Source organism: Podarcis gaigeae, assembly GCF_964106915.1.
Source record: "Podarcis gaigeae genome assembly, chromosome: 2".
Lineage (NCBI taxonomy): Eukaryota > Metazoa > Chordata > Lepidosauria > Squamata > Lacertidae > Podarcis > Podarcis gaigeae.
Genome location: NC_139679.1, coordinates 79,508,462 through 79,526,368, shown reverse-complemented (window position 1 = coordinate 79,526,368; position 17,907 = coordinate 79,508,462). Strand labels below are relative to the sequence as shown.

Here is a 17,907-nt window from a genome sequence, read left to right as displayed (position 1 = left end):
CCAAAAGCTTCCTATACAGGGGAGTCTTTAGCATGTGCACCGCCAAAGTGCAAAGATCCGGCCAGCCCCCCATGTCTTGACAAGCGCCGCCATTGTGAATGACAAGGGCCACTGCTGGCACGGCACGTCTTTGGTAAATGGGCGCACAAAGTCAAAAGTCCTTTAGAAAAAGAAGGTATACATTTTGGTAATACCTAGGTATATATGTATTTTGTTTTTCTAGCTTAATCAAAATTATTTATTGTTTCATAACAGGTAGATAGTTAAGCGCTTAGGCGGCTTCAGCGGCGGGCGCCTGGCACCGGCCAGAATTTGGGGCCTGGGTGCCCTGCACCCCTTGCCCCCCCCCCCGGTAAAGATGGCCCTGTTTGTATAAATGTTCAATAGCACTGGGGAGAGGATAGTACTCTGCAGAACCCCACAGGACAAGTGCTAGGGGTCTGAGGAACACTTACCCAGTGCTACACTATAGTCACAGCCCTGAGGATACAAACAGAACCACTGTAATACCATGCCTCTAATACAAATTTCACTATATCGGTCAAGGAGGGTACCATGGTCAATGTACTGAAAACCACAGAGAGATCAAGCAGAAGTAACGGGGTCACACTCCTGCCCCTCTCTCACAATAATGGTTGATCAAGCCTGATTCAGTTCCCATACCAGATCTGAACTCAGATTGTGGTGGATCTAGATAAACTCATCCAGGAATATCTGCAGTAGCTCCACAATCACCCTCTCTGCCATCTTCAAGAAGTAAGGGGTCAGACGTATGACATATACAGAAAGCACAAAGAAAGAAAGATCTGTAGGCAGTTTTAAATAGAAAATACTTTACTGGGCATGTTTTTTTTTTAGTTAAACACAATGCTTTATAAAACTGGTAATGTAAGAAATAAGTTATTATTTAAAACTTTACATCCATGAGATACATGGCCATTAAAGACCAGATACATGATACTTTGCAGAGGGAAGGAACCTCACTAGCATGTTCAACATTGCCACTGTGGTTTGGAGTTTCGGGTTTAAGAAAGTAGCTCAAACAGCTATTGTGCATTCTGCAGATCAGTGCAGGAGAAACACCGTGATTAATAATAAAACTTGAGTGTATTTAAGAGTTTAATGATAAATCCAGACAGATAAGGGATAAAGCCTACCAGAAACTTTTAGCTCTTTAGAACGGGATTTGAGCAAAATATTATACTGCTCAAATCCCATTCAGCCCATTGGTGTTTGCACAAACTTATGGCTTGTGCCATAATTTTAGTCAATTGAGCTTGAGCTGAAATCCAAAGAAAAGCACTGAACACAACGTTTCCCCTGAAGTGCAGATTCTATTTTCCATAAAGGAAACAGAGAAAAGAGTACAATGAGTCAGTGATTTTTTTGGGTGGAATTCGTAGCAAAAGAAAGCAAGATGTTATGGAGGGGAACACTATAATCCCTTAGGAATTGGCTGACCTATGGCTCTTCAAACATTATTGGACTACAACTCCCAACAATTCTCACCATAAGACATGCTGGCTGGGATTCATGGGAACTGGAGTACAACAGGATCTGGGAGGATAGCCACCCCTGCTTTAAACTCGGAACTGCATCGAGTTCATTACACACTATCTAAAACAGACTTGCCTTGACTGCTGAACACAGCTGATGTTCTTCCTCACTGTTCAGAGCATTAGATTTAACTCTGTGGCTAAATAGTGAAGTCAGCATGCAGAAAACAATTCATATAAAAAGCACAGTGAGTGTTGGAGGCAAAGGGATAGCAGAGTACAGAAACCGAAGTTAGATATCAAAGGAAGGTGCTGTTAGAACAAGCAGGAGTGTATTAGAAGTGTTACATATAAAAATATAAACATGTTAGGAAGGATATGCCACTAAGTGCTTCCGTTTGGTTTTTCAGGAAGAAAAAGTACACAGAATACACAATGTTAAGAAAGTCATTAAGGAGTCCTGTAATTTTCATTTGGTGCAAAGTTCTCTAGCTGGAAGATTAAGTCGACAGCAGCTTCAACATCTGGAACAATGTGGTTTGGTTCTACTAAAGCAGGATCAAACCTAAAATCCCTGTGCCCATGAAACACAGTCTCAGTTATGCACTCCCTCGTGTCAGAGGGCACCTCTGTGTGAGGGTTGTAAACTCCAGTGCAAACAAGGACAGACCTACAGCTTGTGGCAGTCGCAGATGCTAATTCACTTTCCCAAGTGTTTTCGAGTTCTTCTTCCTGAGAGACTGTGGCAGATCTTGAGCCCCCGGCAGCTTTGGCCTGGATACGTGCCTTGGAACCTCGTCTCGAGTTCTTTTCTTGAAGGTAGCGGTTGTAAAGATTAGCACCATAAATATCTGTCATTAGGTTATCCCTAGGGAGTCAAGAAAGTTACATCAGCATAAACATATTTCGGGTATATGCGCAATGCACCTGCTGATAGAGCTTGCTATATCCATTATTACAGTACACAGACTCTCCTCTGCATACTGCAGTCTATGGGCTTTACAAGTGTACACATATACACTCCCTTTCTGGACATCTCACCCCTGATCCAGCAGCTCTGTGGATCCAAAGCCCAATGAACTGTGTCTCAGACGGTTTCCCCTTGTCTTTGGGAAAATAAACTTCACCCTGGTTCATAGAATCTTTTGTACATCCAAACAAGTCAAGAGTAATGATGTGAAAACCAACAAATACTATAATATTAGTGAAATATGCACATGTTATAGGTTCACACATTTAAGCCATTCATACTTTTCGCACACATCCCCACACTGAACCAGTATAGCCAAGGCTGCATATATTTTACCAGATGGCAACAGAAGTCAAGAAGCTGACATCTCGGAATCTTAACATTTTAAGGGTGTTCCCTCCCCACCCCACAAAAAAAACTTATCACAGGAGTGAAGACTGAAAAGCATGAGCAGGATGTGAGGAAAAGAGAGGCTGACAGTGACTGAGAGCAGAGCTTCAGTGTCCTCCAGAGCTCTCTACAACAGCAGAGTTCTCCTCTGATGGGCTTCTTTCACTCCACTGCAAGCCAATATATTCTCAGTACAGAGCGGATGCAATTAGACTTCATTAACGGAAAGCAAAATGAAGCTCAAAACCACCTCAAATCTGAATAAGTATCCCAGCATAAGTGATTAATCAAAAAGGCATAACCGAAAGTGATTGTGATGCAGTCCTCCCAAGGTGAAATCAGCAGGATTTGGCCCATGATCTTTCAACACCATGTGAACTAAAAGACAAGCTTATGCAGATAATTAGGATCAAGGACCACTGAACTCAGTGAGACTTTCTTCTGAGAAAATATGCAGAGAGGTAGGCTGTAACTGCTTAAGCAGACAGAAGCAGGTGACTTTATTTGCTACTGACCACGGATGAAAAGATCTGAAAAAGGAGGTTTCAGATTCACCAGGAGCCAGACATTGTACAACTATATAGCAGATTCTTTCACTTATTTACTGCCTGGCTAAAACTGAAAGAGGAAGGGTGGTTTTGACAATCTGCAATGTCATTGGATAAGTTTTAAACAGGTTTTCAGGGGGAGAATCACATTTATTTACTCCAGTCCCTTACCACTTTTAAACTTGGTAATAATAGCCTACCTAAAACGTTCCCCTTCTCAACTGACTGGCAAATCATGAGTTTTGACTCATTCATTTTAACAAGTTTTATGAATTGCTGTTTGCAACAGGAATATTTTACGATGAGAAACAGCTTACCCAATGGCATAGAGGGTTTGAATAGGCTTCTTCCATTGTTTTGCAGTTGCTTGTGTCCTGATCAGGTATTCTGCATAGTGATAGGTCAGTTCACTGGGCTTTCCCATCAAAGCCTCATATTTCAGCTCTTTGCCAGTGATCTTTTTGTAAATGTTTTCCAAACAAACCATGAATGTTCCATGCCCAAACCTAAAATATACAGAAAATAAAGCTTAGACAGTGAGAATGAATAGTTAGCCTGGATAAAAACAAAATATCACATAAAAAGGAAAAGCCATTTGTCCAACTTCTATTGAGGTAGATTGTGAAGGCTGAATTAATTCCATTCCATTTTACATAAATAGGCAGGTGAGTAGCTAACACACATACACTATGCTATCCATTTTTTAAAAGCAGTATTTGTTGGTCTCTAAAACAGGGGTAGGCAACCTAAGGCCCGGGGCCAGATGCGGCCCAATTGCCTTCTCAATCCATCCCACAGATGGTCCTGGAATCAGCATGTTTTCACATGAGTAGAATGTGTCCTTTTATTTAAAATGCATCTCTGGGTTATTTGTGGGGCATAGGAATTTGTTCATTCCCCCCCCCCCAAAAAAAATATAGTCCAGCCCACCACATGGTCTGAGGGACGGTGGACTGGCCCACGGCTGAAAAAGGTTGCTGACCCCTGCTCTAAAAAATCCCAGGCAGCACTGGGAATATCCACTAGTTGCATATATTTTGTAGTGATGGGAAACCCACCCACCCACCCATGAACATGGCAAATTAAACTATACCCCTAAATCAGAAAATAGTAGTTCAGTTAATTCCAAGCACAATTACAAATCAAAATGGGTCCTGTTCCCTATAACATTACTGGGAATGGAGAAGCACAACCCTCCTCAAACCCGCTTCCCTGGAAACAGTAGCTGTGCTAGTGAGAAATCTCCATCTCATCCTCCCCACCCCACCCCCTGCAACCTGCAATGCTCCTATGACAGGGACCCAAGCACTGGGTGTTTGATGGGCATCATCAGGAGCATGAAAGGGATTGTTTTTGGTTCTTAATTAGTCTTGGACTTCCCACTGACAGAAAAACAGCCAGGTAAGTGCACAGACAGATGGGATGGGAGAAGTTCTCCTCTGGCTCAGATTTTAATCCAAACTGAGGTATTTCCAAAAGTCATAATGCTTGCCTCATAAGTAAGTTGAGCATTATGGATCAGTGAGGCCCGCTCTTCAAATCAAGGAATTATGAATGTTTGTGACATTGATGATACATTTTCGGTGTTGTATGCTGATAAACTGGGTGAACTCTTCAGATACCAAGAGTTCTCCCTTGCTGTTTGTACATATCTTGAAAAATCTGCCAGCACTCACTGCCCTTGCCCTACCTTGGAGACTGGGCTTCAGCCATCCACATTAGATCCATGTTGCAAGCCAGTACAGGAATATGTGGGTGGGTTGCCTGAGCATATGGATTCCCAGGATAGCCACTTGTCAAAAGAACATCTATGATCAACTGCAGGTTCGTTTCCCATCTCACTGGCTCACCAAATAGAACAATCGCTACAAGGCAATCAACAGAGACACAAATTAGGTACACAATTCTACACAGCTACCACAGTGTAACAATTCTGTCCTTGTTACGCTCCATGAGATGGTACAAAGCCCGAAATAAATAGAGCAGAATTCCACTGAGTAGTAACTTATTTGCAGCTATATTGTCTTCAATCAACTTTCGTCTTCAGAAATCATGAAACAACTCCAGGGTCCATTGTTACCTTCATTCCATTCTTTCACTAATGCTTGATCAGTGTCTGTCTGAAGTGGGCTGCTTCTACACACACACACACACACACACACACACACACACACACAAACACGTTTCAACATACAGGATTTTCTCCACAAAGATGGCAACCCTGTATGTGCATGGAGATATGGCTGGCAGATGTGTCAATTATCAATGTGGCAGGGCTAGAACTGTGAATTCCCACAGGCCCATCTTTGTGTTGGGTACCCACATGTACTGAATACCTGAACAGGGCTAGACTATTGTACAAAGGTGCAGCAAGAATTTACATCTTTGATGTAAACACACCCCTAGCTAAGATTTTGTCAATCGCTTCAGAATGCCACGTGGCAAGTGCTTCATAAATGAAATTAATAATGGCGATGGTAATTTCTGTAGTATGGAATATGGTTTTGGAAGATTTGTTTACGTATGTAGGTTGTTTTATACAGCAGTTTTTAGTAACCGTCTTTTTTTCTGGCCAGGGAGTGGGTGGGCATTTAGTAAGCTAATGCCTAGTCAAGTAGTGACACAACCAGCACAGGTCATAGTGTCTACCTAATTGCTTTCAGGTTCTAATTTGGAATAGGGATTGTAAAGCTAAGACTTAGATAGCACTGACAGCACCATGGCTTAGCCTAGAATGGCAGTGTTACAAGAGAACTTACTGAAAGGAGACAAACAGTTAAGTTATTATTAAAGAGCAAGGGAATATAAACTCTACATGCCAAGTGCTATGCGCCTACCAGTCAGGTTCATCACAACCGGCCCCTGAGGCCATCAAAGTAGTATGTTTTTTGAAAGCCACTATGCATTCTACTTCACTTAGAAATCATGGGCTGCAGGACATACTGACCCTCAATCTTGGGAAGTTCCACTTCAGGCGGATGCTGCAAAGCGGGAAAAAAACAAGCTATCATTACTAAGAAAAGCATCCTGGGGTTTTTCTTTGACTCTGACAGGCACACAAGTCCTGCTCAGATGTAATACTTCGCATGCCCATTTACATTTCTAAGAAATAAACGTATACCTATTATAGCAACAAGGAACTGGAACGGCACTTCTGTTCTTGAAAAGTACTTGCTGCTGGTGGTTGCTTTGGCTTCGTATCATGCTTCCATAGCAGCTGAAACAATTGCTTGAGCCGCTTCACCCACTAATGCAAACCCCTGCTATGTGTTTTAGGGGGGCAAAATTGCCTCAAAATGAACACTTCACTCCTCTGGGTCTAGTGCAGCATTGCCTTGCATGCTCAGGACGTTTGCATATTACCATTGTGCCCAAATGGATTTTACCCTTTGCACAATACTCAGCAACACAATACCCTAAGTGTAAGGATGAGATAGCACTGGGGTGTAGGAAGATGCCGTTGTGCATTTCATTCTCTTCTCTATTTAAAAAAAACAACATTTTAATAACAATCAAAGTCATTTTGTTGTCAAGAGAAACAAAAATCCTGCACTCCCTTCACATTTAAAATTCACAATTTTCATGATGGGATTCAAGCATACAACAGACACTTTTCATCTGATTATTCCTTGCAGGCTTGTGATACCATCCTCAAAACAGGCCAGACAAATTAACTTATTATAGAAACCCCATGAAATTTGATCATCCTCTTCCATTTCCTTTCCTTCCTCCAAAACGAACTTAGATGTCTGTGAATGCTCGCTCCAGCATAAGAAAGGACACACACCTAAGAAAGAGTGACCTAAAAAAAGTTTCACAAGGTAATGCAGCTACACATGACTACTTTCCACAAAGGAAACGAGGAAGTACAGAGAATTAAAGGGCTGGTCAGTGTCCCAGTCCCTTCCTCCTGAACTAGTCTGGTTCAGTACAACCCTCCTGTCCTCTTCAACCTGACACGATACTTGGGCAATGCTTTCATTAGTTCTTGGAAACATTTGCTCATGTTTCTACTCTGCTCTTTTCATTGCAGCCTAATCTATTGTGAGATCAGTCAATATTGGGTAATCTTCAGAACAAACTGTACAACCTTTTAAATGCTGTGGACAATATACAGGCAATTAAATTTGTCTTTCATTTGTCTATATAGCAACTGCTTGGAAATAGATTTTGTGGAGTTAAGCTAGTAGAACATCCTAAATTTATGAGCACATGAACAGCGGTCAGAGAGACTTCAGGCTGTTAGGTAGGACATTTTTGTTAAGGACAATACAAAGCTCTCAAATCAATTATTAAGAGACATGATTTGTAGTAAACAATATACTTACTGAAACTTTAGGTCTTCTGTCATGGTCAACCATGTCCAATAAGGGAAAGTTTTCTCGCAGCCTGTCGATTGTAATAGGCTGACAAAATCCAACACTAGCAATGTATTTGGTTATGGATAACAATACAATTTTATTGCAACATTTTCCTGGAATGTACATTTCTGCTTTATGAAACAAGCAATAAATTTGATTTGGCAGTAACTTCTTTTTTTCCAAGCCACACAACCAAGAATTACTACTACTACTACTACTACTACTACTACTACTACTACTACTACTACTTTAGGATTCACTCCTGCTGTATTCATTCCCTGCAGCCAAGACGAGAACCCACAATGGCTTCAGAACAAGCTTGCAGTCTCCCTTTCACACAAACACACAGGATAACCACAACAGTGACTAGAAAGCTGTTAGTGGCAGCCTCTCTATGTAAGCTAGATACTGCCTGCTCCAAGAGAGCAAGAAACCGAGGCAGCAGCCAGGAACTGGAAAGGTTAATAAAGAAAATAGGAAATGTTTCCTCTTCTTTGCCTGCCCCTCATTTCCCTTGCTGCGTTACATATTTCAAGACCACACTTAAGAACTGACTGATTTCATCAGAGTTCATGGACAGCATAAACTACAAGATGCACCTATTAATCACTGTACGAAAAAACCAAAAACCAAAAGCTTTTTCCATATACAGTGGTACCTCTGGTTACGTACTTAATTTGTTCTGCAGGTCCGTTCTTAACCTGAAACTGTTCTTAACCTGAAGCACCACTTTAGCTAATGGGGCCTCCCACTGCTGCCACCGCGCAATTTCTGTTCTCATCCTGAAGCAAAGTTCTTAACCCGAGGTACTAATTCTGGGTTAGCGGAGTCTGTAACCTGAAGCATACGTAACTTGAAGCGTATGTAACCCAAGGTACCACTGTAACCTGGAATAAGCTACATCTTCAAAAGGATACTGCTTAGCAATATCAAGAAGAGGCCCTTGTCCAGACACAAGAACACATTTGTCATGGTAACGTCTGAACATTCGCAAAGGACTGTGGGACATCATGACTTGGTCTTGGGAAATCTGTGAGAGAAAGAATGGGAGATCAGTTCCTTAATTAATATGCTCTCTTTTACCTTGGACATCTTTGCTCATGAAAATAGTACTGAAAAATTAATTCAGATCAGATTTCTGTTTTCACAGCACACAACCAGTGCTTAAAATAGTTCTTGCCTCAGTCTCTCTCCACACCCAGCATCTGATTCTTGTTTCAGAGGTAAGGTTTAAATTAAACCATATACAAATTCTGAAGCAAAACAATAATGAGAAAACAGCTTACAATTCATGAGGTTAATGTTACTTGGATAGAAGTACACACAATTTGCCCTGTAAAACATGAAGCTGATAAGCATTTTAATCCCCTAATAGAAACCCTTGAAATGATTCGGAACATATTGCATCTATTTTAAACGACACCTGTAAGATTTGGAACTCAGATTTAAAGTTGTTGTCTTTATGAAGGCAAGACAAGAACTACTGAACTAAGTAGACTATTTATAAAACAGAAATATTCCTTCATTATTCATGTGATTTAAAAACACACACACACACACATACAAAAGGCGTTAAAATTACTCACTGGCACTCCAAGAATATGAGACAACTGGTCTGCTTTCTTCTGACGAAGGCAGTTTCCTGCATTTGTGACAAATACTACAGGAACCGAAAACTCTCCCTGAGAATTAAGTAGTTTTTGAAAGGCTTTTCTTGCGCCTGGAATTGGTGTCTTTCCTCGTACCAATACTCCATCAATGTCAAACAGAAAGCCAAAGGTAGGTTGTATGTTGAGCTGAAATAAAAGAAAGCTTGCATTCATGATACAGTCATACCTCGGGTTACAGACGCTTCAGGTTGTGCGTTTTCGGGATACGGATGTGCCGAAACCCGGAAGTACCAGAACAGGTTACTTCCGGGTTTTGGCGCTTGCGCAGAAACACTAAATCGCACTTTGCACATGCGCAGAAGCGCTGGATCGCAACCCGTGCATGCGCGGCGCTGCAGGTTGCAGATGCTGCGGGTTGCAGACGTGCCTCCCGCACGGATCACATTCGCAACCCGAGCGCCCACTGTACTATTTATTTGTTTGTTATATATCTCCTGCCTTTCCTCCATGTGTGGTTCTCCCTACCACCACCACCGTAAATCCCACATTGGTGTAACTTCTAAGGTTTAGCAATAACATTCTTTGCCATGAAAAGCCATTTTGTTAGACAACATTTTAAGACATGTTTGAAGAATGAAACGGATGCGTATCAGATAAAGAACAATTAAGCTGGGGTTAATGCCAGAGGCCAAATGCTATATGTGCTATAAATATTTCCAGTTAAATTAATTATGTGGTCTGCTTCATCTCAACCTATACTCAAATAATATATTATTCCTTCTAAGCCAGTTAGAAAGGGCACAGTTGGAAAGAAATTAACAACAACAACAAAATATTTATTTAGGTCAGTCAGCAAATCTTCCACTGATGGCTTACAGTAGGCATCCCCAACCTTCGGCCCTCCAGATGTTTTGGCCTACAACTCCCATGATCCTTAGCTAACAGGACCAGTGGTCAGGGATGATGGGAATTGTAGCCCAAAACATCTGGAGGGCTGAAGGTTGGGGAAGCCTGGCTTACAGGACTAAGGAAGCACCAAACAAACACCACAATGTTACTAAGGTCAAGCAGGATGTGGACTTGCACAAGTTTAAAAAGCAGCTCCAGAGTCGGTGTTGGGAAGACTGCTCCTTGGAAATGGATAATACGTAATTACGTGTGCTGCTTGCATATTCTCACATGCATAAAGGAAATTACCAGCTCAGTGATATTGCCCCTCTTTGGGGTTTCCTTGCAGAAATATACTTTTGTTTTCCTAGAATAGTGAGAAATGCTCTCTCTCTATAAAAACATGTCTTGGCCTCATCTTTAAAATCAACCTGTTTCCAATGTTAAGGGGGTGAGTGTGCAGTTGCTTACAAAGCCAAAACGGCATCACCCACCAACAAGAGGTGCAGATATGGGGGGGGGGGATCCTGAGATTTCCACAGGTATAAAGATTCTTTTAAAAAGTAAAAAAAGGGCTAAAAAGCCCAAACACAGGAGAATTCATTCTGTGTGCTTGTGAGTAGATTGGAGAAGGGGAGCGGGGAGAGGAGATGATTCAGCTGCTGTGCGAAAGGAAGAGTGTTATATTATTGGGACTAAAGGAGAAACAAAAGGCACTGGTGGAAGAAGGTGAGTGTGGTGGGGGTGCAGCGCCCAGGTGTCATCCTGGGGGTGGGGTGACATTTGGCGCGCCGCCCACCCATGACTCAGACTCCCACGCCTACCGTGAGCAAAGCGGTGCGAGCCGTCAGGCGAAGGGGGAGCTGTTGCATCGTTTTGCCGCTTTGCTCGCGGTAGGTGTGGGAGTCCGAGTCACAGGCAGGCGGCACACTGAATGTCACACTCCCCCTTTGCACCAGTGGCAAAGCAGCTCCCCCCTTCCCCCGGCGGCTCGTGGTAGGCGTGGGAGTTGCAGGAGGGCACCCTCCATGCCCCATCCCCCTTGGGAGCCCGCCTGCCCTGGGCAGCGCAGGCATATACTCCGCCACTGTCAAAAGGTAAAATTTTCAGTCTCTATTTCTTCCATATGGTCAAATCTGATTCTAGAAAATGTCTTCGCATGTCTTGTTGTCCATTTTCTAATAAGGGAGTGAATGCATAAAGTCTTGGAACAGTTTTTAATGAGATTCTAGGCTGGATTAACTTGTACTGGGAATATAGTCAGCAAGCAACACAATCTACAGATCTTACGGATTTAGTCTCTCTTTCCTCAGAATAGTGTAATCAAAATGGAAAGAAAATTAAGTTTAACTTTTCTGGCAACATAAGCCGATTTTCCTCTGTCACGAAAAGCTTAGAGGGAGAATTACTACATTTCAACTAGAATAGACTAGTACAAACACAGTGTACACATTAAAACTTTATTTAAAACATCTGATCAAGGAAATATTCAAATTAAAATCTTATTTTTAAAGGTGATACTTTCCCTGACAAGGTATGGACATGTTTCAAATATACCAACAGATATTCGCTTGTGGTTGTGCAGAGCCAACTGCTGCTAGAATAAATATATTTTAATTTTTTTTTTAATTGGCCAATAGCACCTTAAGAGACTAACTAAGTTTGTTCTCGGTGTAAGCTTTCATGTGCTTGCGTGTGTGCATCTGAAGAAGTGTGCATGCACACAAAAGCTTATACTAAGAACGAACTTAGTTGGTCTCTAAGGTGCTACTGGGACAATTTTTAAAATATTTTAAAATATATTTCGACTGCGACAGACCAACATAGCTACCTACCTGATTCTGCCGCTAGAATAATTTAGTAAATTACCATCTGTTCATGCAAAGGTTTCAATGCTTCATCAATAGCTCTGAGTTTGTCACAATATTCTCAAAAATATTTTGTCCCTGTCTGACATTACAACATCAAGCTATGGAAGGTGGAAGCATTCACAGTTGTAAACACCACTGTGTCCTTACTGCAATCGGCCACTCACAGCAACAAAGGAAACTCCTCCAGGATCTGTCTGCTCCATCCCTTTTCAAGTTTAATGCCACAGTGCTTGTGGCTGTGCCACACAGATGCACAAAGGAGACAAGGGTTCGGTTCACAAGGGTGCCTGAATTTAAGTAGCTGTGGGTTTTTTTAGTAACATTTGAATTTATAAGAGTGTTTCAGTGGTTACCCATCCACCCTCAAGGAAGGTAAATACTACAAATGTAAACAAATAAAGCTAATGCCCGATATGAATATTTGTCATTTGACTGAAATACCTTATTGCTCTCAATAAAAATAGGAGTTGAAAGAATCCCAAGAAGTGTGAGTACATTATGCCTTTCCTGTTGGGAGTCTATGACCCACTGATGTGTCTCCTTTGCAATTCATGATACAGGCTTATATGAAATAAAGTAGGGCCCTACCCTGTCACCCAACACCTATCACAAATTTCACATATGAAACATCTCAACACACCATCAATCTACACACTTTATATTTCTTAAGTTTCTTGTTTACAGGCGGCAACCATTTTAGGCACGTCCAATTGATGCGTGGTCACCAGTATGTGGGTCCTTTTGGACCCAGAAGGCGGCAGAATGGTGGTGGAAACAGGTGTGGGGCAGGGCGGTGGAACACTCTGCTAACACACACAGGGGCCAGAAACAGAGCCCCGGCATGAAATTATTGCTGCCTGTAATTCTTTAGATCTGAACTCAAACTTCACACAAATTAGCATTCAGATTGCTTATTTATTTGAACGCTTTATATGTTACCCTTCATAATATTTATTCCATATTTATTCCATAATATTTATTCCATATTTATTCCATACTGTACTTTTTTTATCCCAGGGCAGTTTACAGTTACACTTTTTCAGTTTCTGGGATCATGAAGATGGTTGCCGGCGTAGTGTGCAATGTTTAATTCACAACCACATACCCTGCATATACATAAAAGGTAAAGGACCCCTGGACGGTTAAGTCCAGTCAAAGGTGACTATGGGGTGTGGCGCTCATCTCACTTTTCAGGCCAAGGGAGCTGGTGTTTGCCCACAGACAGTTTTCCAGGTCATGTGGCCAGCAGGACTAAACCACTTTTGGCACAACGGAACACCATGATGGAAACCAGAGCGCACAGAAACACCATTTACCTTCCCACCACAACTGTACCTATTTATCTGCTTGCATTGGTGTGCTTTCAAACTTCTAGGTTGGCAGAAACTGGGACAGAGCAATGGTAGCTCACCCCGTTGTGGGGATTCGAACTGCCAACCTTCCGATCACCAAACCCAAGAGGCTCAGTGGTTTAGACCACAGTGCCACCCGCTCCCTCCTTACCTTTTACCCTGCATATACAGCCATGCAGAGGTATTCAGGAACCATCCCACAATACTGTACATGTAGAATGGTGAGGCTAATTTGGGGTCAGAGCGAGAAGTAGTTAACCTAAACAAAGAATCCTTTCTCAAACTTATTTACTCACACAACACATCTCAATCTCATATAGCCAGCCATCATGCTTCAACTTCCTATTGCCAAGAAAGAAAGAAATAACTGCTGCTGCTGCACTGTGTGCATTTGCTATAATGTTGATTTATGTTAAATAAACTTTTTAATTGTTGATTTTTTCAGTGTTATGTTGTAGGGATATTATACTTTTTATAATGTATCATTATCATACTTTTGCATTTACACAGTTTTTATGTGAACTGCTTTGAACAAAGATTTATTTGTAGGAAATGCAGTATATAAATAATATGGCCATCAGTTCTTGTAAGGTATACAAGAGAGACAGGGAACCTATGGTCCTCCAGACATTGTTGGCAACCAAGCCCATTCAAGCTGGGCATTTAAACCAGCGCTATTCCAGAGCCTTTGAAAATCCCAGGAGCCTGCAGTTCAAATGCCCAGCTTGCATAATAAAACTAAAGCAATCACTGCAGGTGCAAACATATCCCAAATTTGCTTTTCTCTTCAGGATTACTCCATGCATATGTAAATAAAACTGAAACAAGCTAAGGGAATGTTTATTAAAAGATTAACCTGTTGCATAAGCAAGCCTCTTCAGCTGCTGGGGGTTGCTTTGACATTAATGTTAGTCTATGATTCTGTGCTATACTCTAGAGAAACAGCATGACAGGGAAAATAGCTGTTCTTGGTGATGGAAAAGGCAGCACATACTCAAATACCATTATTTTGTTTTATTTACACTGGAATCACTTTATTTTTTAAAGCATTTATTTATCATCTTTTTTTTATAAAAAAGGAGATAAGTTCCTTTTAAAAAACACCTGAATGTGTCCTCTCAAATCCAAGACCAGGACCCTCCAGCAACCACTGGGTGTTAAAAGCCTGCTGTTCTATGTAAAATAAACAAATTAAAGGAAACAGTGTATGACTACTGAGGTCAAGCATTATTAGAATGACATATCTAGGTCATGTATTCTAATGTTGTATCTAGACGGTCAACCAAGCAGCATGGGCACTTAATTTCCTTGTCATGCATTTGATAAGGAAACTCCATTGGGAAATGACTGTAGCTTAGTGGTACAGCATGTGCTTTGCATGCCAAGGTCCCACATTCAGCCCCGTTGCACGTCCACATAGGACTGGAAGAGACTCCTGCCTGAAAATATGGAAAGCTCCTGCAGGTCAGTGGATAGTCAAAACTAGGATTGGTGACTTCTTAGCCATTCTGTTGACAGCTGCCCATATGGAGATAGTCAGATGTTGGGAAACTGGCACTGAGCTGAACATGGATTCTTGGTATAGCAGAGTAAGGTCAATAACATTGGCTGAGAAACATACAGCCCTGTGCCTGTTTATTCAGAAGTTAAATACTATGTAGCTATTAAGCAAGTGTTCTACATACTTATTTTTTAAGTATGTGGTCATGCTCAGCGTCCTTAAGTAGAGGGCAGGCCGCACCAACCACAAATTCTTAATTTCCCATTTGTTCTGCAAAGCAAAAGTGCTCCATGACCAAAGATTCTGGATTATGCTCCTGCGCAGCAAGAAGACTGTCTTTTAACTGCCAAGAGCTACATATTAATTGCTATGGCAACCTATTAGTATATATACTCATACAGAAAATCTACCAACAAGACAGGAATTGGAACCAGCACTTTCTCTACCATGTCACTTTCTCATTCCAGAATTGAGAAGTACTAACAAGAAAAAGGAGGGACGCGGGTGGCGCTGTGGGTTAAACCACAGAGCCTAGGGCTTGCTGATCAGAAGGTAGGCGGTTCGAATCCCCGCGACGGAGTGAGCTCCCGTTGCTCGGTCCCTGCTCCTGCCAACCTAGCAGTTCAAAAGCACGTCAAAGTGCAAGTGGATAAATAGGTACCACTCCGGCGGGAAGGTAAACGGCGTTTCTGTGCACTGTTCTGATTCGCCAGAAGCAGCTTAGTCATGCTGGCCACATGACCCGGAAACTGTACGCTGGCTCCCTTGGCCAATAAAGCGAGATGAGCGCCGCAACCCCAGAGCCGTCCGTGACTGGACCTAATGGTCAGGGGTCCCTTTACCTTTACCTTTAACAAGAAAAAGAACATGTTTCAAACTGGATGGCGAATGGGCGTTTTGAGATTCCAGCACTGCAGGGGGTTGGACTAGATGACCCCAGGGTCCCTCTATGATGAAAGAAAGAAAGAAAGAAAGAAAGAAAGAAAGAAAGAAAGAAAGATGGAGGCAGGAAGGGAAAGAGGCAAAAAGAAGAGGCAGCTACCTTGAAAAGAATGAACAGTTAATGAAATGTCCTGCCCCACAACAACAAAAATTTCCAGCCCGTTAATTCACATAAAAGATGCCTTTCGGTGGCCAATCAGCATTCCCAAGGAACTTACGAAAGAGGAGGAGGAGGAGGAGGAGGTGGAGAGGGAGCAGACCAAGAGCACAAAACAAACAAAGCAGCAGCTCAAGTTAAAAGTTAATACAACACTAAGCTAAGACCATGAAGCCTCAAAGGAAGGAAACAAGACCCCTTTCCTCTTCCCCCTTCTCGGTTCCATCCCCCTCCCTGATCAGCTTCTTTCGTTTTTCTTTCCTTTTTGTTTAAGAAACAGTCCAACCCCTCCATCAACCGCTCAAAAAGAAGCTTGGAGAGAGAGGGAGGCCGCCCCATCCCATGCCCGCTGCCCGAAGCCCAGGAGCAGACCCAGCCCTGCGCCCCCGACCCCCACTCAGTGCAGCGAGGTACCTGCGAGCCCGCCTCGCTCTTCCCTGGGGCGGCAGGAGCAGCCGAGGCGGCGCCGGCGCTGCAAAGCCTTCTCAGCCCCGGAGGTGGCAGAGGGCGGCGGAGGAGGAGCGGCGGCAGCAGCAGCAGCATTCCCCTCATGGCGGACCCTTCGCGGAGACGGAGCTCCCAGCCCGGCGGCGGCGGCCCCTCCGTCGGGTCTCACTCCTGCTAGTGTCCAGTCGGGCGCCGGCGCCGCGCCGGGCAGCAGCGACAGCCGACACCGGCTTCGCCTCATTCCCCGCAGGCTCCTCCTTCTGCCTACGCTGCAGCCCCGCGGGGTGGAGCCTGCCCGACTTGCCCCGCGGAGCTTCCTCGCCGCCTCCGCGTTTCGCCAGCCAGGCCGCGTCTGCTTCAGCGCCGCCCTCACTTGGCAGAAGTTCCAAGTGTAAAGCAGTGTTTTCTCTCCCCGCCCCCAGTCCGCGTTTCTTCCTATTTATTACCTTTCTATACATTTTTCTTCCAAGGAGCTCAAGGTGGTGTTCCATAGCTCCTCCTGTGGACATGTTATTCTTATGTGCCAGTATAGTGAAACACTGGTTCTTTTTCCCCTTTGCATTGTGGGATTATTTCTAACATCCTTCGCTTCTATACAGACGTAAAAGTCTGTTTATAATCAAACACGCTTCTCTCCCCTTCACGCACGGCGAAAGCCTGTCCCTGGCACACAGACCCCTGCATTCCATTCCTTGCATACCACACTTTTTCTACTTAAGTTCACTTTAAGTTCACAATGAGATGTTAATCCTCAATGTATAATTAATTATGTGAGTTTATATTATGATCATAACATTGATAATTGCTTTAGTCATATTATAATCAATCTTAGTTATAAGTGGATTAAGAGCTTATATACCTGTCTAAGTGCAGCTCTTGCATATTTTCTTTCATGTGCCAAAGATCTATGGAGCTGTGTAAGCCCGCCTTACATACAAATGAGCCAATAAGATTCCAGTTTCTTTGTTTGTATTTGAACCAATGAGCGACTAGCACCTCCGTGGCCATGCTTTGTAACTTTGAATAAAAGGAGATGCTGTGGAGCTAGAGAGCAGACGCAGACGCACACACTCTCTCTCTCTCTCACCACACGCAAGCTCTCTGAATCAAATATCTCTTTGTTTGTTGTTATTTATCAACGCAACATCTGGTGACCCCTTGACGTGATTCTGAAGACAGGTAAGTAACCAGATCCCTTTAGAGCCTGCATCCCTCATACTAACCCGACTAGGAAAAGTCTAAAGCGCGCTTAATTCGTTAGTATGGGAGGGGATTTAAGTAAGGTGCAAATGGCTCATGCAAGAGAGCTTTACTCGCTAGTAAAGCAAACTGTAGACAAAGTTCAAATTTCTCTAAGAGAGATAGAACAGTTAA

At 42.8% G+C, this 17,907-nt stretch overlaps 1 protein-coding gene across 1 annotated transcript; it reads right to left on the bottom strand.

Moving 5' to 3' along the window:
* Window positions 1-816: 816 nt before the first annotated feature.
* On the bottom strand, window positions 817-16,820 carry LOC310838908 (haloacid dehalogenase-like hydrolase domain-containing 5). Its single transcript, XM_083726845.1, has 8 exons — window positions 16,501-16,820; window positions 9,352-9,561; window positions 8,683-8,795; window positions 7,733-7,826; window positions 6,352-6,385; window positions 5,095-5,269; window positions 3,722-3,910; window positions 817-2,364 (listed from the first exon to the last, which is right to left on the bottom strand). The coding sequence occupies exons 1-8, from the start codon at window positions 16,636-16,638 to the stop codon at window positions 1,947-1,949; spliced, it is 1,371 nt and encodes a 456-aa protein (XP_083582971.1). The 5' UTR covers window positions 16,639-16,820; the 3' UTR covers window positions 817-1,946.
* Window positions 16,821-17,907: the final 1,087 nt, after the last annotated feature.